Source organism: Rutidosis leptorrhynchoides, chromosome 8 (genome assembly GCF_046630445.1).
Source record: "Rutidosis leptorrhynchoides isolate AG116_Rl617_1_P2 chromosome 8, CSIRO_AGI_Rlap_v1, whole genome shotgun sequence".
NCBI lineage: Eukaryota > Viridiplantae > Streptophyta > Magnoliopsida > Asterales > Asteraceae > Rutidosis > Rutidosis leptorrhynchoides.
Window position 1 is genome coordinate 85,349,050 of NC_092340.1, and position 25,935 is coordinate 85,374,984.

At 34.1% G+C, this 25,935-nt stretch overlaps 1 protein-coding gene across 1 annotated transcript in view; it reads left to right on the forward strand.

The window, feature by feature from the left end:
• LOC139863581 (uncharacterized) overlaps positions 1 to 12,921 on the forward strand; it is a 94,975-nt gene extending 82,054 nt beyond the window's left edge. Inside the window, exons 4-6 of the mRNA XM_071852200.1 lie at positions 11,675 to 11,783; positions 12,057 to 12,204; positions 12,277 to 12,921. Of these exons, the coding sequence (XP_071708301.1) occupies positions 11,675 to 11,783; positions 12,057 to 12,204; positions 12,277 to 12,921 (902 nt within the window). The remainder of the gene's footprint in view (positions 1 to 11,674; positions 11,784 to 12,056; positions 12,205 to 12,276) is intronic.
• The last annotated feature ends 13,014 nt before the right edge of the window (positions 12,922 to 25,935 follow it).

Genomic DNA, 25,935 nt, shown 5'->3' on the forward strand with positions numbered 1-25,935 from the left:
TTCATCGAATACCAATTTAATACTTTATAGCGAACAAATTAGCGTTTATTATCAAAAGGTTAAAAATAAAAATAAAAATAAAAACTGTACAAACTTACCTGTGAAATAGATTTCTTAGTGATATGCTCTAGCCCACTCATAAGATAGTCGGACTAATTGATTTTCCATGGCTACATATGCGTAACCTCGAGCATTTAATGTTTTTTCTTCTAAACATATGAACGGTCCGTCTCTGCATAAAGTAACAAATTCGGTATTTGAATAGGTTTGATTATTTGAATATTTACCTTCGTGTGACCATTTTTCACATTTGTGACATCTTTCAAGGTGTCGTGCTCTTCTTTTCGCTGCGGATTTTGATTTTCCTTTACCAAATTGTAACTTATTATCTTCGCATCTGGATTCTTTTCTTACTCCGTCCAATTTTTCTCTGATTACTGATACCAGTTCACTCGGAAGTGTGTCATTATTTCATTTAGTGATCAAAGCGTGTAGCATTAGACCATGGTTTAGTTCACAGGAAGTCTTCATCTAGTAAATCCTAAAAAAATAAAAATTCAGAATGGGGGGAGAAGACTAGTTCTTTAGGGTCTGCTAGGGAAAGACCATTCGGGTTCCATTTTCGAGAACTACACGAAAACAGGAAATCTAATTCTAACAGAAATACATATTATCCTTTAAAGACTTGATTCTCCCCACACTTAGTTAGCTGTGGTATCGAAATTGTGATTAACTTCGTTGTCGACTTCCATCGGACTATCTATGTAGTGTTTAACTTTGTGACCATTAACTTTAAATTCAATCCCATTTGAATTTATTAATTCTATCGTTCCGTATGGGAAAACTCTTTTGACTATAAATGGTCCAGACCATCTTGATTTCAATTTTCCAGGAAATAGCTTGAATCGTGAATTGAAAAGAAGAACTCTGTCTCCTTCTTTAAATTCTTTTGAACTTCTGATTCTTTTATCATGCCATTTCTTCGTTCTTTCCTTATAGATTAACGAATTTTCGTATGCTTCATGTCTGAATTCTTCTAATTCGTTTAATTGACTTAACCGTAGTCGTCCAGCTTCATGTAAATCAAGATTACATGTCTTCAAAGCCCAAAATGCTTTGTGTTCAATTTCTACTAGAAGATGACATGCTTTTCCATAAACGAGTCTAAAAGGTGTGGTTCCAATTGGAGTTTTGTAGGCTGTTCTAAAAGCTCAGAGTGCATCCTCCAATTTAATGGACCATTCCTTATGATTTGATCCTACGGTTTTCTCTAGAATACGTTTTAAAGCTCGGTTGGTATTTTCAACTTGTCCACTTGTTTGTGGATGATATGCGGTGGAGATTTTATGAGTTACTACATATCTTTTAAGAACTTTCTCAAGTTGATTATTACAGAAATGAGTTCCCCGGTCACTTATTAAAGCTTTCGGTGTTCCAAACCGTGCAAAAAGACGTTTTAAAAAGTTGACTACAACTCGTGCATCGTTAGTTGGGAGAGCTTGTGCTTCCGCCCATTTAGATACATAATCAATGGCAACGAGAATGTAAAGATTATTATGAGATTTTGTAAATGGACCCATAAAGTCAATACCCCAAATTTCAAATACTTCGCATACTTGAATGATAATTTGTGGCATTTCATCACGTTGACTTATTTTTCCGGCCCTTTGACAAGCATCACAGGATTTGCAAAGAAGGTGTGCGTCTTTGTAAATTGTAGGCCAATAGAATCCAGCATCATAAACTTTTCTTGCTGTTAGTTGAGGCTCATAATGCCCTCCTGTTAGTCCTGTGTGACAATGGTTTAAGATTTTACTAGCTTCATCTCCGAATACACATCGGCGTATTATTCCATCGGGACAACTTTTAAACAAATGTGGATCTTCCCAGAAATAGTGTTTTATATCACTAAAGAATTTCTTTCATTTTTGGTACGATAATCCTTTTTCAAGGAATCCACATACTAAGTAGTTTGCATAGTCTGCAAACCATGGGATTTCATTATAATCTATCTTCAATAGATATTCATCAGGAAAGTTGTCTTGTATGGCCGATTCATTTAGAACTTCCTAGGATTTTCAAGACGAGAAAGATGATCAGCGGCGAGATTTTCTGCTCCTCTTTTATCTCGGATTTCAATATCAAACTCTTGTAAGAGTAAGATCCATCGGATTAATCGTGGTTTAGCATCTTGTTTCGAAAATAGGTATCTAAGAGCAGAATGGTCGGTATAGACCACCGTTTTAGCTAGAACGAGATATGAACGAAATTTGTCAAAAGCAAAGACAATAGCAAGGAGTTCTTTTTCAGTAGTTGTGTAATTTGTTTGTGCTCCTTGTAACGTCTTACTAGCATAATATATAGGTTGAAATCGTTTTTCAATGCTTTGTCCTAAAACGGCTCCCATTGCAAAATCACTTGCACCGCACATTAGTTCAAACGGTAGATTCCAATTTGGTGTTATCATGATCGGTGCATTAGTGAGTTTCTCTTTAAGAATATTAAAAGATTTGATACATTCATCTGAAAAGATGAATGGAGCATCCTTTTCTAGGAGTTTATTCATAGGAGTGGCAATTTTAGAAAAATCTTTTATGAAACGTCGGTAAAAACCGGCATGCCCTAGAAAACTCCTAACTCCTCTAACATTGGTGGGATGTGGAAGTTTAGCAATTACATCTACTTTAGCTCTATCCACTTCGATTCCTTCCTTTGAAATTTTATGTCCAAGAACGATGCCTTCTTTAACTATGAAATGGCATTTCTCCTAATTAAGAACTAGATTCGATTGTTCGCATCTAATCAGCATTCGTTCAAGATTAACTAAACATGATTCAAATGTATCACCAAAGACTGAAAATTCATCCATGAAAACTTCCATGCATTCTTCTATCATGTCGTGAAAAATCGCCATCATGCACCTTTGAAAGGTTGCAGGGGTGTTGCAAAGTCCAAATGGCATGCGTTTGTAAGCAAAAGTACCATAAGGGCAGGTGAACGTGGTTTTCTCTTGGTCTTCAGGTGCTATTGGAATTTGAAAATATCCGGAAAAACCATCTAGAAAACAATAGTAACTGTTTCCGGCTAATCTTTCCAACATTTGATCAATAAAAGGTAAGGGAAAGTGATCTTTTCTGGTGGCATCATTTAATTTTCTATAATCAATACATACACGCCATCCTGTTACATTTCTAGTAGGAATAAGCTCATTTTTCTCATTTATAATGACAGTCATGCCACCCTTCTTAGGCACGCATTGAACTGGGCTTACCCATGGACTATCAGAAATTGGATAAATTAAACCTGCATCTAGCAGTTTAATAATTTCTTTCTTAAAAACATCTTGCATATTAGGATTTAGTCTTCGTTAGCGTTGCACATACGTTTTATGACCTTCTTCCATAAGGATTTTATGTGTGCAATACGAAGGACTTATTCCTTTAATATCGTGAATCTTCCATGCAATGGCTGGTTTATGAGCTTTCAACACAGAAATGAGTTGTGATTTCTCATTTTCAGTAAGAGAAGACGATATTATTACAGGTAATTCAGATTCACCATGTAAATAAGCATATTCCAAATGGTTTGGAAGTGGCTTTAACTCTAATGTCGGAGGTTCTTCTATCGATGATTTATATCGATATCTGTCTTCTTCTTTTAGCATTTGAATTACTTCTGTTGTTGGTTCATATCCATTAGCCATTAGTGTAGCTAACATTTCAGTTTCATCAATTGGTTCAGTACTTTCTCCTAAAGAACATTCTCCCGTTCCTTGTAATTCTGGAAATTCTTCTAACAATTCTGCATGTGATTCTATAGTTTTAATATAATAACATGTATCTTCTGCAGATTGCGGTTGTTGCATTGCTCTATCAACTGAAAAGGTAACACTCTTGTCCTCTATACTTAGGGTCAGTTTCTTACCAAACACGCCTATCATTGCTTTAGCCGTGTTTAAGAATGGTCTTCCTAATATGAGAGGAACTTGAGAATCTTCTTCCATGTACAGAACAACAAAATCTACTGGAAATACTAAAGTACCAACTTTAACTAGCATGTTCTTCATTATCCCTCTAGGAAATTATATTGATCGATCGGCTAGTTGTATGCTTATTCGTGTTGGTTTTAATTCTCCAAGGTCTAGTTTAGTGTATAGTGAATACGGCATTAAATTTATACTAGCACCTAAATCTGCCAATGCTTTTATTGAACTAAGACTACCCAGAAAACATGGAATTGTGAAACTTCCTAGATTCGATAATTTTTCTGGTATCTTATTCAACAGCACTGCAGAACAATTAGCATTCATAGTAACGGCCGAGAGTTCTTCCATTTTCTTTCTATTTGTGATTAGATCTTTCAGAAATTTAGCATATCTAGGCATTCCTGAAATCACATCAATGAAAGGAAGATTTACATTTATCTGTTTAAACATATCCAAGAATTTGGATTGCTCGGCTTCAAGTTTCTCGTTTTTCATTTTACTCGGGTAAGGAAGTGGTGGCTGGTATGGTTTAACATAAGGTTTAGCCTTAACTGTGTTATCTTCATTAACCTTTTCAACTACCGGTTCTTTTTCCTTATCTTGTTCAGGTTGTGGTTCTTGTGGAGTAGGAATAGCTTCATCAGAAATTACAGGTATTTCAGGTGGTTTAAGTGTTGTACCACTTCTTGTGGTAATGGCTTTAGCTGTTTCATTCTGGGGGTTAGCATTATTATCACTAGGTAAACTTCCCGGTTTTCTTTCACCTATTAACCTTGCTAGGTTACTTACTTCTTGTTCCAATTTTTGAATAGAAGCTTGTTGATTTCTAAATGCTTGAGCATTTTGTTCATTAGTTTGTTTCTGAGATGTGAAAAACTGCGTTTGAGTTTCAACTAGCTTCGTCATCATATCTTCTAAATTTGGCTTTTTATCATCGGGTTGTGGTGGTTTGTTTTGAAAATTAGGTCTTTGTTGATTGTAAGTATTATTAGATACTTGTTGATTACTAGGACCTTGTTGGTTGTTGTATGGAACATTTCGGTTATAATTCTGGTTTTGATTGTAGATTGGTCTTGGCGGTTGATAATTATTCTGATAATTATTTCCAGGCCTTTGGTTTATGTATGAAATATTCTCTCTTTGTTCCATTGTTAGTTCAATACTGAGACAATCTTTTGTCAAATGTGGTCCTCCACACTGCTCACAACTAATTCGTATTGAGTGTATATCCTTAGTCATCTTTTCCATTCGTCTCTCGACAGCATCTATCTTTGCGGAAATGGAATCTAAGTCATGGCTAGAATCGGCTCTAGCTGCTTTAGATGATCTAACGATATCTTTTTCTTGATGCCACTCATGTGAGTGGGAAGCAGTGTTATCAATAATTTTGTAAGCATCAGTTTCGGTTTTCTTCATAATAGAACCACCAGCTACTATATCGATGTCTTTCCTTGTAGTGATGTCGCATCCTTGGTAGAATATTTGTACTATTTGACAAGTGTCTAAACCATGTTGCGGACATCCTCTTAATAACTTTCCAAATCTGGTCCATGCCTCATATAGAGTTTCATTCAGTTTCTGTGTGAACGTAACAATTTCTCCTTGAAGTCTTACGGCTTTAGATGCTGGAAAGAATTGTTTAAGAAAATTTTCAACTAAAACATCCCATGTATCAATCGCCCCTTCAGGTAACGATTCCAACCAATCTTTGGCTTCTCCCTTTAAAGTCCAGGGAAATAACATGAGATATATCTGTTCATCTTCAACTTCTCGGATTTTAAAATCTTGTGCAGATCCTATTAAAAGTACGAAGATGTTCATTTGGATCTTCCTTCGGCGCACCACTAAATTGGCATTGATTAGTCACCATATGTAGAATTTGTCCTTTGATTTCATAATCTGGCGCATTAATGTCTGGATGAGTAATTGCGTGACCTTGGCCAGTGCGTTTAGCTCTCATTCGGTCTTCCATACTTAAAGGTTCCAGATTTTTCATGATTGAATTTGTTGAATCTGAATCACTAGAGGATTCTGATTTAATGGTTCGTTCCTCAACAATCTCTGTTTGAATGATTGGTGGTTCCGGAGGAAAAATTAATGGTTCAGGATCTATGAATCGTCCCTGAATATTCTTCGGATTCTCAATTGTGAGGTCGGGTTCAAAAAATGGATTATCGAAAATTTGAATTGGAGTACTTGGTCGACTGGATGACGATTCTAAAGAAAAATCAACGGCGGTAATATTTGCTAGATGTCTTAATCTATTACAGATGGTGAACGTACAAAAGGTGGTGAACGTCTTGCTCGGTGCATTCACTGAATATCCTATTAGTTTTTAAAAGGAAAGAAAAATTATATAAATTATCCAATTAATAGACTTTTCTGATTTTGCCCACGTTTCGAATAGCCAAAAGATGCAGCAGAGGGGCAGGATTCATTTGGTCTCAATATAATTGAGTACTGTTTGGCTCCAATAACCCGGTCCACGTACAAATCCAACTATTGCTACGAACCAGAAAATTTTGATGTCTATCAATTTAACCACTTAAAACAATTTTCGTAATTTAAAGAAATTTAGAGAAGAAGTAGAATAAAAATCTATGTCCTAAAACTAGAATGTCGAGAAATAAGAAAGAAAAAGAGTGCGTCGAAAAAGGTCAAAAAAGAAAAGGGTTGAAAAATAAAAGGCGTCGAAAAAGAAAAAAGAAAAAGAGTGACTATGAAACTTTAAAACACTCGACTAACCCAACCTTATTATTATCACTAACTTAAAATTAAAATTGCAAATTGAGATTACTAATTGGAGTGATAATTGATACATAGGTAAAAGGTGTCGAAAAATAAAAATAAGAAAGTAGCGTGTCGAAACTTAAAAAGGAACTAAAAATTAAGAATTAAAAGTTGCGTCCAAAAATATTAAAGCTTACAAGAAAAACTATATCCCAAATGGCAATAACTTAAAAAGGTACAAAAACTTAAAAAGGCGTCGCAAAATTCTAAAGCACCTAAATCTTAGTCTAAAGAGAAAGCACTTAAGGGATTTTACGGCAAAGCCTAAAAATCTAGAAGTAAAAATAACTATGGCAAAAACTATATCTTAAAACTAAAAATGAGCGAAAAATACAAAAATTACGCTAAAAATGAATAAAATGGGACAAAATATAAAAATAAACTAAAAGTTGTAAAAAGTACAATTTTTATAAAAATATTATTTTTATATTATTTATGTTATAAAACTATTAATTTTATAAACTAATTAAACTAATTAAACTTAAAATGCAAATTAAATAAATAAAACTAAATTAATTAATTATTTAAAATACTAACCCTAATTAGGGTTTTAATTAAATAATAATAATAATTATTATTACACTGTAATTAATGCAGAATAGGGTTTCTGTTCGTGTCAGGGTGGCTTCGCGAGTTGCGGTACACCTGGCAACAAACTCCGTGAGTCGCGGGGTATGAAATTTCAGATTAGGTGGTTTCATTTTACAGGTTTCGTTTTTAATATTTATATATATATATATATATATATATATATATATATATATATATATATATATATATATATATTTTTTTTTTATTTTTCTATTTTAATAATTATAAAAAATATTTATATTAAATAAATAAAACTTATATTTAAAAACTAAAATAGAAATAAAAATACTTTATAATTTTATAAATAAAAATCTTAAAAATAAATTTATATATATATTTTTTTCGGTTTTTAATTTTTTATATTTTTTTAATATTTAAAAAGAAATGTATTTTTACAAAAACTAAATAAAACTTAATAAAAATCTTTTTTTTTATATTAGCGTTGCGCTTCTGGTTTTTAAGCTAGATTTTGATCCCCGGCAGCGGCGCCAAAAATACTTGATGTTATGCAGAGGTGTATATGAAATAGCTTATGTTTTACTAGGAAAAACTATTAAATACGATACAATTTTACACAAGATATTTATTTATTTATATAATGGATATACTTAAACCTTGCTACAACACTTATAGGCAGTGTACCTAATCGTACAGTAGTGTAGTTTTTAGTAAGTTCGGTTCATTCCACAGGGAAAATCTTTAAACAAAGCTTAACGCTATATTAGTTTTAATTTATAAAAATACAAATATATATAAGTAATATTATTATTATTATAAAAGGGGGTTTTTACCGTTTAATGACCGGTTTGTCGATTTTTAAAACTTTAGTCGCAGTTAAAACCTAATGTAAAATATTAAAAATAAATATAACTTAAATTAAAGCGTAAAGTAAATAACGATAATGAAATTGCGATAAATAAAAGTGCGATGAAATAAAATACAATAATTAAAAAGTGCGTTAATTAAAAGTGCAATTAAATACAATGATAATAAATAAAAGTGCGATAATTAGAAGTGCAATTAAATATAAAATAAAGGAAATTAAATATTAAATAAAATAATTATGCTTATTTAAAGTTCCGTAATCATGATGTTTGACGTGTTGATTTTAGTTTTATGTCCATGGGTTAATTGTCCTTTGTCCTGGATTATTTAATATGTCCGTCTGGTTTTTGTCCATAACAGTCCATCAGTCATAAATATAAAGTGCGAGTGTCCTCGTCAAATTATCTTTATACCCGAAGTTAAATATTCCAACTAATTGGGGACTTAAACTGTAACAAGATTTTAATACTTTATTTAATAATTACACCAGGTTATCGATTGCGTGTAACCCAAGGTTTTAATACTTTGTTATCAATTATGCCAAGTGTCCTTGTACATAATTTTACCCATGTTTTAATAATTCCATAGACTATTAATCCATTCCCGTGTCCGGTTAAATGAACGATTATTCGTACATATAAATACCCAGCCCATCGTGTCCGATCGAGTGTATATGGTTATTTATAGGGACGTCCAATTGTAAATCTTCATATTAAAATTAACAAACTATCATTTAGTTAACCCAATATAAAGCCCATTAATAGCCCATAGTCTAATTTCCACAAGTGTCGTTCTTTTGTCCAAACTCCAATTATGGTACAAAGCCCAATTACCCAATTTTAGTATTTTTTTTAGCCCAACATCATGATTACTTCGGCTTAAATAAGCATAATAATAATTTAGCTACGAGACATTAATGTAAAAAGGTTGAACATAACTTACAATGATTAAAAATAGCGTAGCGTTACATGGACAGAATTTCGACTTACACCCTTACAACATTCGCTAACATACCCTTATTATTAGGATTTAAAATTAAAATTAAAATTAAAATATAAATATAGATATATATACGTTTACATATAGATAGAGAGATTGATGATGGATATTTAAAACGTTCAGAATGCGTTGCCTTTTATAGGCATTTTCGAATTTGGCTGCTCCGCGAGTCGCGGCACTCTTGCTCTTCAAACTCCACAAGTCGCGGAGTTCGTAAATCCAGCTCACACAAGTTTGGATCCTAGTCTGCCGACGGTTTTAATATATAAATATAATATATATATATATATATATAATTTATATAATTAATTATATATTATATTATATTTATACACATAGTTAGCTTGTAATTTTTAGTCCGTTGTGTCGAGCGTTGAGAGTTGACTCTGGTCCCGGTTCCGGATTTTCGAACGTCCTTGCGTACAATTTAATATCTTGTACTTTGCGTTTTGAATCTTGTACTCTTGTAATTTCGAGAAGTTTCTTATCAATAATTGGAACCTCTTTGATTGTATTTTGTACTTTTGAGCTTTTTGGTCGTTTGCGTCTTCAATTCGTCGAATCTATCTTTTGTCTTCACCTTTTATTATTTAACCGAATATCACTTGTAAATAGGACAATTTCAACTAAAAGCTTGTCTTTTTTGAGGAATAATGCTATGAAATATATGTTCGTTTTTAGCATTATCAAATATTCTCACACTTGAACGTTGCTTGTCCTCAAGCAATATAGTCTTGAAATACTAGAATCACTTCTTTATTCTTGATTGTATAAATATAATATAATATATAATTAATTATATAAATTATATATATATATTATATTTATATATTAAAACCGTCGGCAGAAAAAACAAAGGCATGTGAGCCTCTCCAGCTGGCCATGCGATCGCATGAGCCTGAAGGGCAAAACTCATGCGATCGCATGAGGCTCTTTTCCAGCCCACATGCCTATAAAAATCGAGCTTTGGTGCACCATATATCCAGCCCACATGCCTATAAGGGTATGTTAGCGAATGTTGTAAGGGTGTAAGTCGAAATTCTGTCTGTGTAACGCTACGCTTTTTTTAATCATTGTAAGTTATGTTCAACCTTTTTAATTTAATGTCTCGTAGCTAAGTTATTATTATGCTTATTTAAATCGAAGTAATCATGATGTTGGGCTAATTACTAAATTTGGGTAATTGGACTTTGTACCATAATTGGGGTTTGGACAAAAGAACGACACTTGTGGAAATTAGACTATGGGCTATTAATGGGCTTTATATTTGTTTAACTAAATGATAGTTTGTTAATTTTAATATAAAGATTTACAATTGGACGTCCCTATAAATAACCATATACACTCGATCGGACACGATGGGCGGGATATTTATATCTACGAATAATCGTTCATTTAACCGGACACGGGAATGGATTAATAGTCTATGGAATTATTAAAACAGGGGTGAAATTATGTACAAGGACACTTGGCATAATTGATAACAAAGTATTAAAACCTTGGGTTACACTCAGTCGATATCATGGTGTAATTATTAAACAAAGTATTAAAACCTCGTTACAGTTTAAGTCCCCAATTAGTTGAAATATTTGACTTCGGGTATAAGGATAATTTGATGAGGATACTCGCACTTTATAGTTATGACTGATGGACTGTTATGGACAAAAACCAGACGGACATATTAAATAATCCAGGACAAAGGACAATTAACCCATGGGCATAAAACTAAAATTAACACGTCAAACATCATGATTACGGAAGTTTAAATAAGCATAATTCTTTTATTTCATATTTAATTTCCTTTATTTTATATTTAATTGCACTTTTAATTATCGCACTTTTATTTATTGTCATTATATTTAATTGCACTTTTAATTTTCGTACTCTTTAATTATTGCAATTTTATTTTATCGCAATTTTATTATCGTTATTTACTTTACGCTGTATTTATTTATTTTTAATATTTTACATTAGGTTTTAACTGCGACTAAAGTTTTAAAATCGACAAACCGGTCATTAAATGGTAAAAACCCCCCCTTTATAATAATAATATTACTTATATATATATATATATATATATATATATATATATATATATATATATATATATATATATATATATATATATATTTGTATTTTTATAAATTAAAACTAATATAGCGTTAAGCTTTGTTTAAAGATTTTCCTTGTGGAACGAACCGGACTTACTAAAAACTACACTACTGTACGATTAGGTACACTGCCTATAAGTGTTGTAGCAAGGTTTAAGTATATCCATTCTATAAATAAATAAATATCTTGTGTAAAATTGTATCGTATTTAATAGTTTTTCCTAGTAAAATATACACTATTTCATATACGCCTCGCATAACATCAGAGTTCCTTTAGTTTCTTCGAGTTTGTTACACAGAGATTGTAAGGTGTAGGTTGAGCGTGTCAAGAACAAGATACAAGATTGGAAGAATAAATTCTTGTGTTTTGCAGGGCGAGTGCAGCTTGTTATTTCGGTTATCACGTTAATGCAATTATACTGGCAATCGGTGTTTATTCTTCCTCAGGCTACCATAAAGGAAATCGAAGCTTTAATGCGAGGGTTTTTATGGTGTCAAAGTGACTTTCAAAAAGGAAAAGCGAAGGTTTAATGGGCGACCGTTTGTTTGCCGAAAGAAGAGGTTGGATTGGGGATTAAACGATTGAAGGACTGGAATGTCCCTCTTATGGTTACCCATATTTGGCGGATTCTTACAAATAAGTAATCCTTATGGGTCAAATGGATCCATGAATACCGCCTTAAAGGAAGGAGTTTCTAGGATGTTCCAACTATAGTAGGTGCTAGTGTGGGTTGGCGTAAAATAATATCAATCAGAGAGCTTATCAGTGATCGATTTATTGCTCAAATTGGAGATGGAAGCTCAACATTTGCATGGTATGATATATGGAGTGATGTTGGCTATCTAGCTAATTTCATTTCTTATAGAGATATTCACCTCGCTGGCTTTTCTGGGAAAACAAAGGTGCGTGAAATTTGTAGTGAGGATGGGTGGTTATGGCCGAATGATTAGAGTTGTAAGTACCCACAATTGCAGCACATGGTAATGCCGACGTTATGTAACTCGTCGGATATTATCAAGTGGAGGAATTACGAGGGTGACTTACAAGAATTTTCGGTTGATGCTGTGTGGAATTCTATCCGAATTCGTCACAATCCAGTAGATTGGTATCATATTGTTTGGTTTGGTAACTGTATCCCTCGACACTCATTTATGGTATGGCTCCTCATGGGCGAGAAACTAAAGACACAAGATAAGTTACAAGCATGGGAGACTAGATTCATATCAAGTTCGCCTCTACAGTGTTCTTTATGCTCTCAGATCATTGACTCGCATGAGCACTTATTTTTTAATTGTTCATTTTCAGCTCAGCTATGGAGTTATTGTGCTAGTCTATCCAAAGTTGGGATTGGTGGCAGTTCATGGAAGGACGTAGTGTCAAGCTTACAACCTGTTGCAAAGAGTAAATCATGTGATGTTATTATTGCTAAATTGCTATTTGGAGCTTCCGTTTATTACATTTGGCAGGAACGTAATAGGATACTGTTTAACAAGTCGAGCTTGCCATGCGATAAAGTGGAAAAGTTAATTTACTCGACGGTCCGGTTGAAGATCATGGCTATTAAATGGAGGAATACTGATAATGTCCAAATGATGAAAGCGGATTGGAAAGTGCCTTAATTTCTAGTTGTTTTGGTGTTCTTTCTTTGTTTGGTCATTGTTGTTTGGTCATATGTTTTGGTCGTTGGTTTAGGGGGCGTGTCCCCTGGCCGTTCATGTGCGTTCATTGTAAATTTTGCATAGTTCAATAAAATTTACCGGGTGAAATCCCTTTACCCAAAAAAAGTCCTAATACAATTACTACTTTATTTTAAAATTATAAACCTTAAAACGTACGATTTATTTTTCAAGGAGAATCTGGATGAGATGGATCATCTTCATATGGGTCAAATGATACATCATCATCATCATCAAATTCCAAATACAGAGAAATTCGATTTGAACGGAAGAGGAGAGTTTCTTTTATACCGTTCCATTGTTTCTCGGTACGAAGGTAGAGAGAGGACAATTCCGGAACACAATCGTCGTCATAATATAACACGTCTGTATGTTCAAACGGTACATTTTTCTTTAAACATTCAAGCAGTCAATGTCTTTAAACGAAATTTTTGAACCACGTTCATAATCGTACAATTTGGATTCGTAGTCGAATCCACTTCTGTAATAAACATCGAACGAGACGATCATCGGGGGAATTGTCACCATTTTTGAAGATGTGTGTGTGAAGTATGTGTTTTTTATTTTGAAGTGTGTGAGAAGTGTTTTTTTTTTTTTTTCTGTATACATCGTGTGTGTGTGTGTGTCTATATATATATATATATATATATATATATATATATATATATATATATATATATATATATATATATATATATATATATTATTTATATATATAAACTGCAATGTACTCGTTAAATTTAAAAATGAACCGTTGCACACCATACTCGATTATGCTACGATATGAAATATGTGAGGGCGACGATATGCAGGGCGACCGAGGGCGGCACCAATGCCATCGGCACCCTCGGATGAAACCCACGATGACATAGTCTATAACACTCCGTTGGAATGGTCTTATACCCTTATTAATATTTTAAAATTACACATTTACCAAACTAAATAATATAATATCACATATAACTCATTTAAATAATGAAAACTCTCATATATTTATTCATATCACAGAAGAAATCAATATAATTCCTATTTTGTCCGTATGTTTATTGACTGATATCAAACAACGATTCAAAATGCCAAGCAAAAATTCAATAAGACTTATTCCAACGCGGCGTCACTAGGTACCTCGTCATCTGAGTTGGACGTATCTGACGCCTCTGACGCCATTAACGCGGCGTCAGATTCTGACGCGTGAGGGCGTCAGTTGAAAATTTGACGGGTGGGCAGGGAATCGTCAGGGACGCGTGTCAGCTCCTGGTTGGCCCTCGAATTCAACGGATATATACATTCGTTTGAATTTCACTTTTTCTTTTTTTTTAATTCCGAAAATTAAATAATTTTTATCCTATATAAATCTAAATCTTCACCTTTTTTATTCACATCATATATCTTCAACCTTCATCATTCTTCATCAATCTTCAAACTTTTTTTTCCAAAAAAAATGTCAAACCCATATCAAAGACCCAATACTCCCAACGATTGATACGGTAGTTATACGGGCGGTGGTTCATCAAACCTGAACAACTATCAACAAATTCCATTGGTTGCGCCTCAATTCCGAATCTTGACACCCGAACAACAACATCAAGTTTTCTTGAAACAACAACGTCAATCAGTGGAACAACAACAATGTGTTGACACGAGCCCACCAAATCTACTTAATTAATACAAAAGGGATGATTTTGTTCGGAGACCAATGAGACGTGACAAGGCTAAAAAGAAGGCCAAAAAAGCACATGACTCCAATTCTAGTCAATCGTCTCGTTCGTCTCGTTCGTCAAAAGCGGAGGATGCTTTGAACGCTATTTCGAAGCATAAAAAAGCATAAACTAAAAGTATTAAACTTTTTGATCAACAAGAACTGCTCCGAACCGCTTTAACGGGTTCGAGTGTTTTATCAGTGAAAACCAAAGATATCACCGACCGGAACAACGAGACTTCATCACAAGGCTAAAGCGAATGTACCTAGATAATTTAAGCCTTTGCTCGACAACCCACAGCAAACACAAAATCAAGACACCGACGAAGAACAAACTGATGAAGACTAGTTTTATTTTACTATGTCTTTTTTATTTTTATGTTTTTTTTTTATTTTTATGTTTTTTTTTTAAATTTCGGTGTGTTTTTTTTAATAATCGATGTACTTTTTTTTGAATAAAATAAATTAGCTTTATTAAATTATGTTTTAATATAATATGATAAAATGAATAAAATAAATAAACTAGTGAACCCTACTTAAATTTGACACACTCCACTTGACATTTTGGATTATTGGAGGTCAAATCTTGACATTGTCCTATCACAGTCACCTTACGCTTTTTGGGCTAAAAAGTGCACATTTGCCTGTGACGTCACAAGCAGGGTTAGGAATGGTATAATAAAAAAAAAAAATGATAATATGAATGGTCTAAAACTTGTAGATTCTCATATATGAAAGATTCACGAATGTTACCAGTTATATTATTCTTCCAGGCAAAAAAAAAAAAAAAAAAATTATTATTCTTCCATGCAAAAAATGGTCATACTTTGTAACATCTAAATGAAAGTCGGAATCTCGCCAGAAAGTTGATTATTATCAACTTCGAAATGAGTTAATTCAATACAGTTTGTGATCGAAATAGGAATCTCAATGTGGTAACTGATTAATTAACCGATGACTGAAGTTCTTGAAGCTTCAACAAGTTCCCAAAAGTATCTAGAATACTTCCAGTTAAAGAATTCTCCTATAAATTAATCGCAATAAGCTTCGTACACTTTTCGAGCTCAACTGGAATCGGCCTGACTAAGTTGTTTTGCCACAATAAAACGCTTTTGAGCTTTTCAAGCTCTCCGATCAATGTTGGAATCAAACCAGTTATTGATTTCTGGTACAAATAGGAATTTAATTTGTGCAAAATTTGTTTCATTAGTTTTTTTTAATGAAATGGGTAAATATGAGAGTATTAGTATTTAACTTGGATATCTATAGTTTCTATTATATTGCTAAAATGATGATGTCATTATTAGACTAATTTCTTTGTTAAGAAAAAATTAAAAAGAAAAAGAAAAAAATCTAAGCATGGTGGGTGATGTCATTAATCTAAATAATTTTGAATTAAAATTGAATTTTATTACTTAATTATTATTATTAAATCTTATTAATAATTATTTTGATTATTAATTTTAAATAATTTTAATTAATTATTTTGAATTGAGTACGATAAGGTATAAAAGTTAGGCAGAAGGAACCAATTCTACATTTATATTTTAATTTACACTTTTAAAATAAAATGACAACCAATATTATCTCTTATTATTGAATGTGGATTGTTAAATATGCATTTTAGGTGTTTGATGAAATGTTCAGCTGATGAATTTCTTAGTCGGACTATATGGTTCCACGGGTCATTAAACTAAATAACTTCAGCATTTACGTTCACTTAATACATATCATTAAACTGCTTCGTTTAAACTAACCCGTGGTTTCACGGGTCATTTCAATAGTATTTGATATATTATTAATTAGTTGGGTAGATATGTGATTACAAAGATTAATATATATATATAAATGATGGGAGGGTTGACTAACCAACCAATGTGTGAGTGTTGAATAATATAAACCTCGTAAAGATCACTTTATCATTGATACGTATTTATACGGCAGTATGCATACGCGATGATTGAAGCTCCAACAACAATCCACAATCCTCCTATTAAAGGACATAACCACTTTGTAAGGTACGTATTCTGCTTCAATTCATGATTTCGTGTTGATTTGTGATGTAACAGTATGTGTATGTATCGATATGTATGTATAGGTATATGAATCAGTAAGTAAAACAGTGTAGCAGTAAGTATGAAGATCTGAGTTCAATTAGTATAGATCACATTAAGTTACAATTGATAAAGTGAGGTGTGTACAATGTTGAGAGATAATATGCTAAGTGTGTGAAAGTGAAGGTGTGAGGGTGAGGTTAATTGTGAAGGCAGGTTAATTGTGAAGGCTTATGTGATGGCTAAGCTCTAAATGGTGAGGGATGGTGTCTATTTATAGATGATAGACACCATGTACATATATGGGATTAGGAATACAAATCACATCAATAAAATATGACCTAACAATCTCCCCCTTTGATGTGATTTAATGTTGATCAGCTTTGTAATCTTGTATTCTTTGGGATCTCGGGGTCTCTTTGACGACTTGCACTCTACCCCTCGGAATAGGCGTAGTTGTTGACTTGAAACGGAGAAACTTTGTAACGACCCGTTAAAATCGCTATTGACACAGCACGTTAATCATTGATTCCACAGTGAGGTTTTGACCTCTATATGATACGTTTTGATAAAATATTGCATTCATTAAAATAAGTGACTTTCTAAACATAGAAAGTTATAAACATGTGGGCGAGTGCTTAGGTATAAGCAAAACCCCGAAATACATAAGTCTTTAATTTACATGTTGACATCACAGTCCAATTATTTATTACACAACGCAGTTTTATTTTGAATGCAATAAACTTTGTACAAAGCATGAGAGACTCCATGCAGGCAACAAGCACATCACAGCGGAAGCATTCTAAGGACCTGAGAATAAAACATGCTAAAAAGTCAACACGAATGTTGGTGAGTTATAGGTTTAATTGCTCGAGTCATAAACATATATAAAGATAGACCACAAGATTTCATCAAAAGTTTATCAATAGATTCTACGTAACAGAGCACCCTGGTAACTAAACTTAACGCTATAGTGATAATTACCCCATTCGTTTTAATACACGCAAACCAACGTGTCTTAAACTCAAATAACATACGTCCGTTAAAAGGCTAGCGCTCTAGCTCGGACGGGGATGTCAAGCCCTATGGATCCATATACAATTATTCGCGCCCACCAGTCCATATCCTATGTACTGGCAGCTACTAGTTACCAAAGCTAAGGGATTTTCGGTTTAACTCAGTGTAGAATTTTGTATGTACTTGTGTCTTATTGCGTTTAAAATAAATTGCATGTATTATCAGCCCAAAAATATTTAAAGTATTTAAAAAGGGAGACTATAACTCACAGTTCAATATTGAGACTCAATATTGTAGGCAAATTGCGTAAACGTAATGATGGTAGACGACTGTATGGTTGACCTTGGATTCAAGAACAATACCCCGAACAATACCCAATATTTCCTTAGCTTAAAACGGTTTGAAACCCGAATTAAAAATACCCTTGTATATACCTTATTATTATTAAACTTAAATTTAAAATTATAATTATAATATAAATATAAATATTGAATATAGAAGAAGAAAAATATGTGAGAATCCGTCGAGCAAACTGGCATTTTTATAGTACCTTTTCATTTACTGAAGCTCATGCGATCGCATGAGTTTTCAGTGTTTTTGCCATGCGATCGCATGGCCGCCTTTTTCGATTTTGTTTGCTAGTTCGTCGACATCAAATAGTGTTTAATGTAGTAAATAGTGTTACTGTAGCAAATCACTGTAGCACTGTAGTAAAATACGGTTTCACTGTAGCAAATAGTGTTTTACTGTAGTAAATAGTGTTTTACTGTAGCAAAGTCGTTTTTACAGTAGCAATTAGTGTTCTACTTGTACATCTTATAATATATATTATATATATATATATATATATATATATATATATATATATATATATATATATATATATATATATATATATATATATATATATATATATATATATGTATATTTACATAATATTAAATCATATAGAGAATTGGTTTAAATTAGTCAAAATTTTCCGGGTCATCACATAACCTCCCCGTTAAAGAAAATTTCGTCCCGAAATTTTGAGTAGTACCTGTTTTATGAGCGATATCAGTGAACAAATGTGGATACTTTTGCTTCATTTGATCCTCACGTTCCCAAGTAAACTCGGGTCCTCGTCTAGCGTTCCAACGAACCCTAACTATCGGTATTTTGCTTTGTTTTAATTGTTTGACCTCACGGTCCATGATTTCAACAGGTTCTTCGATAAAATGGAGTTTATCATTGATTCGTATTTCGTCAAGAGGAATTACGACATCCTCTTCAGCTAAACATTTCTTCAAATTTGATACGTGAAATGTGTCATGAACACTACTAAGTTCTTGTGGTAGCCTTAATCAATAAGCAACTGCTCCAATTCTTTCGGTGATTTCAAAGGGTCCTACGTACCTAGGACTTAGCTTTCCTCGTTTACCGAATCGTACAACGCCTTTCCAGGGTGACACTTTCAACATGACTTTGTCGCCCACTTGAAATTCTAGCGGTTTTCTTCTTACATCAGCATAACTCTTTTGGCGACTCATGGCCGTTTTCAATCGTTGTTGTATTTGAATGATCTTTTCGGTGGTTTCGTGAATAATTTCTGGTCCAGTAAGTTGTCTTTCTCCTACTTCACTCCAACAGATAGGAGATTTGCACTTTCTACCGTAAAGTGCTTCAAATGGCGCTGCGTTGATGCTCATATGATAGCTGTTGTTGTATGAAAATTCTGCCAACGGTAAGTGTCGATCCCAACTGGTTCCAAAGTCAATCACGCATGCCCGTAACATGTCTTCCAATGTTTGTATTGTTCTTTCACTTTGACCATCTGTCTGTAGGTGATAAGCGGTGCTCATATCTAATCGAGTTCCCAATACTTTTTGTAATGACTGCCAGAAACGTGATGTGAATCGGGTGTCGCGATAAGATATGATGGAGATAGGTACACCATGCCTGGAAACTACTTCCTTTAAATATAGGCGTGCTAATTTCTCCATACTGTCTGTCTCCTTTATTGGTAGAAAGTGAGCTGATTTAGTTAGACGATCAACTATCACCCAAATAGTATCATGACTACTTGTAGTCCTTGGAAATTTCGTAATGAAATCCATGGTTATTCTTTCCCATTTCCACTGCAGAATTTCTGGTTGTTGCAGTAATCCTGACGGCTTTTGGTGCTCAGCTTTGACCTTTGCACACGTCAAACATTTGCTTACATAAGTAGCAATTTCTGTCTTCATATTAGGCCACCAATAAAACTTCTTGAGATCGTGGTACATTTTCCCATTTCCTGGGTGAATTGAGTACCTCGTTTTGTGTGCTTCATCCAGTACTAGTTGCCTTAGATTACCATGTTTTGGTACCCATATCCTATCAGCAAAATACAGGGTTTCATCGGCTTTTTCTTCAAGCTGTTTTTCTAACCCTCTGCTCATTTCACCTTTTTCATTTTCTTCTTTTAAAGCCTCTAACTGTGCTGCTTGAATTTTCTTTGTGAGATCAGTACGAATTGTAATATTCAAAGCTCGGACCCTAAGAGGTTTTACTCTTTCTTTTCGACTTAGGGCATCAGCTACAACATTAGCCTTTCCGGGGTGGTAACGGATTTCACAATCGTAATCGTTTAACAACTCTACCCAGCGACGTTGCCTCATATTGAGTTGTTTTTGATCAAAAATATGCTGAAGACTCTTATGGTCAGTGTACACTGTACACTTGGTGCCATATAGGCAGTGTCTCCATATTTTGAGTGCAAAAACTACTGCTCCAAGTTCCAAATCGTGCGTCGTATAGTTCTTTTCATTAATTTTTAGTTGTCGTGAGGCATATGCGATAACTTTTGTGCGTTGCATTAATACACATCCTAAACCTTGGCGCGAAGCGTCACAATAGATCACGAAATCATCATTTCCTTCCGGTAATGACAAAATGGGTGCAGACGTTAACTTCTTCTTTAATAACTGGAATGAGGATTCCTGTTCCGTGGACCAATCATACTTCTTTCCCTTTTGAGTCAATGTAGTTAAGGGTTTGGCGATTCTAGAGAAATCTTGAATAAATCTTCGGTAGTAACCAGCAAGACCTAAGAATTGGCGGATTTGTGTTGGAGTCTTCGGTGTTTCCCATTTACTAATGGCTTCGATCTTGGCGGGGTCAAATTTAATTCCATGTTTACTGACAACATGGCCCAAAAATTGTACTTCTTGTAACCAGAAATCACACTTCGAAAATTTTGCGTACAATTCTTCTTTCTTGAGTATCTCTAGTACCAGTCTTAAGTGTTGCTCATGTTCTTCCTTGTTCTTCGAGTAAATCAATATGTCATCGATAAAAACAATGACAAATTTGTCTAAATACGGTCTACATATGCGATTCATTAGATCCATGAATACTGCTGGAGCATTAGTTAATCCAAAAGGCATGAATAGAAATTCATAGTGACCGTAACGGGTTCTAAACGCGGTTTTAGGAATATCTTCTTCCTTCACTCTCAGCTGATGATATCCGGAGCGTAGATCAATCTTGGAATAAACACTTGATCCTTGCAATTGATCAAATAAATCATCAATCCTCGGTAATGGATACCGATTCTTGATCATTAATTTGTTTAATTCTCGGTAATCTATGCACATTCTCATAGATCCATCCTTCTTCTTGACGAACAGAATAGGAGCACCCCAAGGTGAAAAACTGGGACGAATAAATCCACGGTCCGATAATTCTTGCCACTGGTCTTGTAATTCTTGCATTTCTGAAGGTGCAAGTCTATATGGGGATCGGGCTACAGGTGCGGCTCCTGGTATGAGATCAATCTGGAATTCTACACATCTGTGTGGAGGTAGCCCCGGTAATTCTTCTGGAAATACTCCGGGATATTCTCTTACAACCGGCATATCATTAATGCTTCTTTCTTCAGTATCGATCTTCTTTATGTGTGCCAGAATAGCATAACAACATTTTCTTATAAGTTTCTTGGCCTTCATACAGCTGATAAAGTTCAGCTTTGAGTTGCTCTTCTCCCCATAAATCATTAATGACGTTTCATCCTTACGAGGGATGCGAATTGCTTTCTCAGCGCAAACAACTTTCGCTTTTGTTTTGGACATCCAGTCCATGCCAACAATTACGTCAAAACTTCCTAATTCTACGGGTATCAAATCGATTTTGAAGGTTTCACCAGCTAGATTTATTTCGCAACCATGGCAAATTTTATCGGCTTTTATCAGTTTACCATTAGCTAATTCAATAGTATATTTATCGTCTAGAGGCAATGATGCACATTTTAGTTTAGAACTAAAGTCTTTACACATATAACTTCTATCAGCACCCGTATCAAACATAATAGAAGCTAGTTGATTATTAACGGTAAACGTACCCGTGACAAGATTAGGATCCTCACGTGCTTCACTGGTACTAACATTAAATGCCCTCCCACGTGCGGGTTCTTTGTTCTTCTCCTCATCAGGGCATTGATTTATAAAGTGACCAGACTTCCCGCATCCATAACATTTCTTGACATCGGTCAGTTTTGTCTTTACTTCAGAAACGGTGGCATAACAATCTTTCGCCACATGTCCTTTCTTGTTGCACTTATCATAGACCAGTTAGCAATAACCTGCATGATGTGTGTAACATCTTTTGCAGAACGGATGAGGTCCCTTATAGTTTGGACTAGCAGTTGCCCCATCTTGTTTACCTTTAAAAGTTTCTTGTTTCTTCAGTTGAGTACTTTTGCCCTTATAGTCTTCCCATTTCCTCTTTCCTTCAGTTGTCTTGACTTCGATAATTGGTGCCTTAATCGAACTCTCTGTGATCTGGTCCATGAGTTGGTATGCCATTGTCATGGCTTCCTGGATCGTATTTGGTTTGGATGATATAACATTTCCTTTGATATTGATCGATAAACCGTCAATATACATTTCTATCTTTCGTTTCTCGTTTGGCACCAATTTGGGACACAACAAGGCTAGTTCCATGAAACGCTTTTCATAGTTATTGAGATTCGCGCCGAAAACCTTCAGATTACGTAACTCAGATTCCATTTTTCTGATCTCGTTTCGAGGACAGTACTCCTCGATTAGCATCTTTTTCAGTTCTTCCCGAGAGATATCATATGCCGTATCTATTCCTTCTGCTTTAGCATAATTGTTCCACCAAGTAAGTGCACCGTCTTGCAACGTGCACGAAGCATACTTTGACTTGTCTCCGTTCGCACAATTACTGATTTTGAAAACGGACTCCATCTTTTCAAACCATCGGGTTAGACCGACTGGTCCCTCGGTTCCACTAAACGTCTGTGGTTTGCATCCTTGAAAAGTTTTGTATGAGCATCCGTTTCTTGAGTTTGTGTTTACGGCTGCTGCTTTGGCTGCTGCTTCGGCTGTTGCTTTTGCTGCCTCGGCTGCAGCAATTCTTTCATTCACACGTTTCTCGACTAGTTGCTCAAATTCAGCATCCGACATTTGAGACATGTTTTTTCAATAAACACAACAGATATAATTTAATCATATAGAATATTATAGGTAAAATGAGTTGTCAATAGTTAATCGTAGCATATTAATAATATGAACCAATTATTATAAAAGCTTTTTCTTCTTATTAGCATTTTATAATTATTTCCAGGGTATTACCTACCCGTTAAGTTCATACATAATAGCTAGTACAAGGAATTAACTACTAAAATCCTAATAATATTCCACTATGAAAAATTATAGCGAGTTACTACATTATTATGTAATAATAATAATAAGAATATTACTACAAATAATCATTCCATGCATTTATTATTAATAAACCAAAATAATACAATACCATACAATACTGATATTTTACATATGCTTATTTTACATAACAAGATAGAGTAGCACACATAAGCAATAGAATAGCGCATGGAAGATTTATGGTTGCGAGGTCGTTTATTCAGAACTATCAGAAACTTCTTCCCATTTGGTTCTCTCTGCCAATTGTTTGTGTGCACATGGTCCAACAGACATTCTGGCAGTGTATTTTATTTTTTTTTGGGGTTTTGAGGTACTCGTTGCCTCAGTGGGTTTAATACAATAAGGGTGGTTACGGATCGAATGGTCATGTTCCTTTTTAATAATTAAGGACTTTTTATTAATGTGGTTGTTTTTATTATCTATAGCAAGTTGGAATTTCTCCTTAGTGATATCTTTTATTTCATTAGCGAAATCCTCCTCCTTACTGATCTCGTCTGATGACGAACTGTCTGAGTCATGTGTAGGAGAATATGATGACGAACTGTGAGAATATGTACCGGTGGTCATGAACCGAAATCTGCCAGGCGTAATCGGCACAACCCGCCCGTCGGCGGTATATCTGGACCAATGTCCATATTTGTTTAGAAATAGACGATCCTCGTTTACTCCAGTGATCATGGGTCCATGCCAACGATACTGTGGCTCCGAAAAACTAGAGTTGGTGGAGTTAGAACCTCCTTTGGGTTTACCGGGAGTTGAGATTCCCCGGCTAACACAATTTCTTCTATAATAGGTATTGGAACGCCTTTTTCAGTTGTGGATAGAATAGATTCAGTGTCCGATTCCGAGTCGTACAAAATGATAGGATTAGAAGAAGTCATCTATCACATAATTGAAACAACAATTACGTTAGCATATAAATATATCACATATAATGTTTTTGACCAAATAATAAGCAAAAATCAGTAAAAACAGATATGGTCATAGTCCAGACTCACTAATGCATCCTAACAATTACCAGTTAAACACACTAATGTAATTTATGGTTCCCTATGACCTCAAGCTCTGATACCAACTGTAACGACCCGTCAAAATTGCTATTGACGTAGTACGTTAATCATTGATTCCACAGTGAGGTTTTGACCTCTATATGATACGTTTTGATAAAATATTGCATTCATTAAAATAAGTGACTTTCTAAACATATAAAGTTATAAACATGTGGGCGAGTGCTTAGGTATAAGCAAAACCCCGAAATACATAAGTCTTTAATTTACAGGTTGACATCACAGTCCAATTATTTATTACACAACGCAGTTTTATTTTAAATGCAATAAACTTTGTACAAAGCATGAGAGACTCCATGCAGGCAACAAGCACATCACAGCGGAAGCATTCTAAGGACCTGAGAATAAAACATGCTAAAAAGTCAACACGAATATTGGTGAGTTATAGGTTTAATTGCTCGAGTCATAAACATATATAAAGATAGACCACAAGATTTCATCAAAAGTTTATCAATAGATTCTACGTAACAGAGCACCCTGCTAACTAAACTTAACGCTATAGTAATAATTACCCCATTCGTTTTAATACACGCAAACCAACGTGTCTTAAACTCAAATAACATACGTCCGTTAAAAGGCTAGCGCTCTAGCTCGGACGGGGATGTCAAGCCCTATGGATCCATATACAATTATTCGCGCCCACCAGTCCATATCCTATGTACTGGCAGCTACTAGTTACCAAAGCTAAGGGATTTTCGGTTTAACTCAGTGTAGAATTTTGTATGTACTTGTGTCTTATTGCGTTTAAAATAAATTGCATGTATTCTCAGCCCAAAAATATTTAAAGTATTTAAAAAGGGAGACTATAACTCACAGTTCAATATTGAGACTCAATATTGTAGGCAAATTGTGTAAACGTAATGATGGTAGATGAATGTATGGTTGACCTTGGATTCAAGAACAATACCCCGAACAATACCCAATATTTCCTTAGCTTAAAATGGTTTGAAACCCGAATTAAAAATACCCTTGTATATACCTTATTATTATTAAACTTAAATTTAAAATTATAATTATAATATAAATATAAATATTGAATATAGAAGAAGAAAAATATGTGAGAATCCGTCGAGCAAACTGGCATTTTTATAGTACCTTTTCATTTACTGTAGCTCATGCGATCGCATGAGTTTTCAGTGTTTTTGCCATGCGATCGCATGGCCGCCTTTTTCGATTTTGTTTGCTAGTTCGTCGACATCAAATAGTGTTACTATAACTCACAGTTCAATATTGAGACTCAATATTGTAGGCAAATTGTGTAAACGTAATGATGGTAGACGACTGTATGGTTGACCTTGGATTCAAGAACAATACCCCGAACAATACCCAATATTTCCTTAGCTTAAAATGGTTTGAAACCCGAATTAAAAATACCCTTGTATATACCTTATTATTATTAAACTTAAATTTAAAAT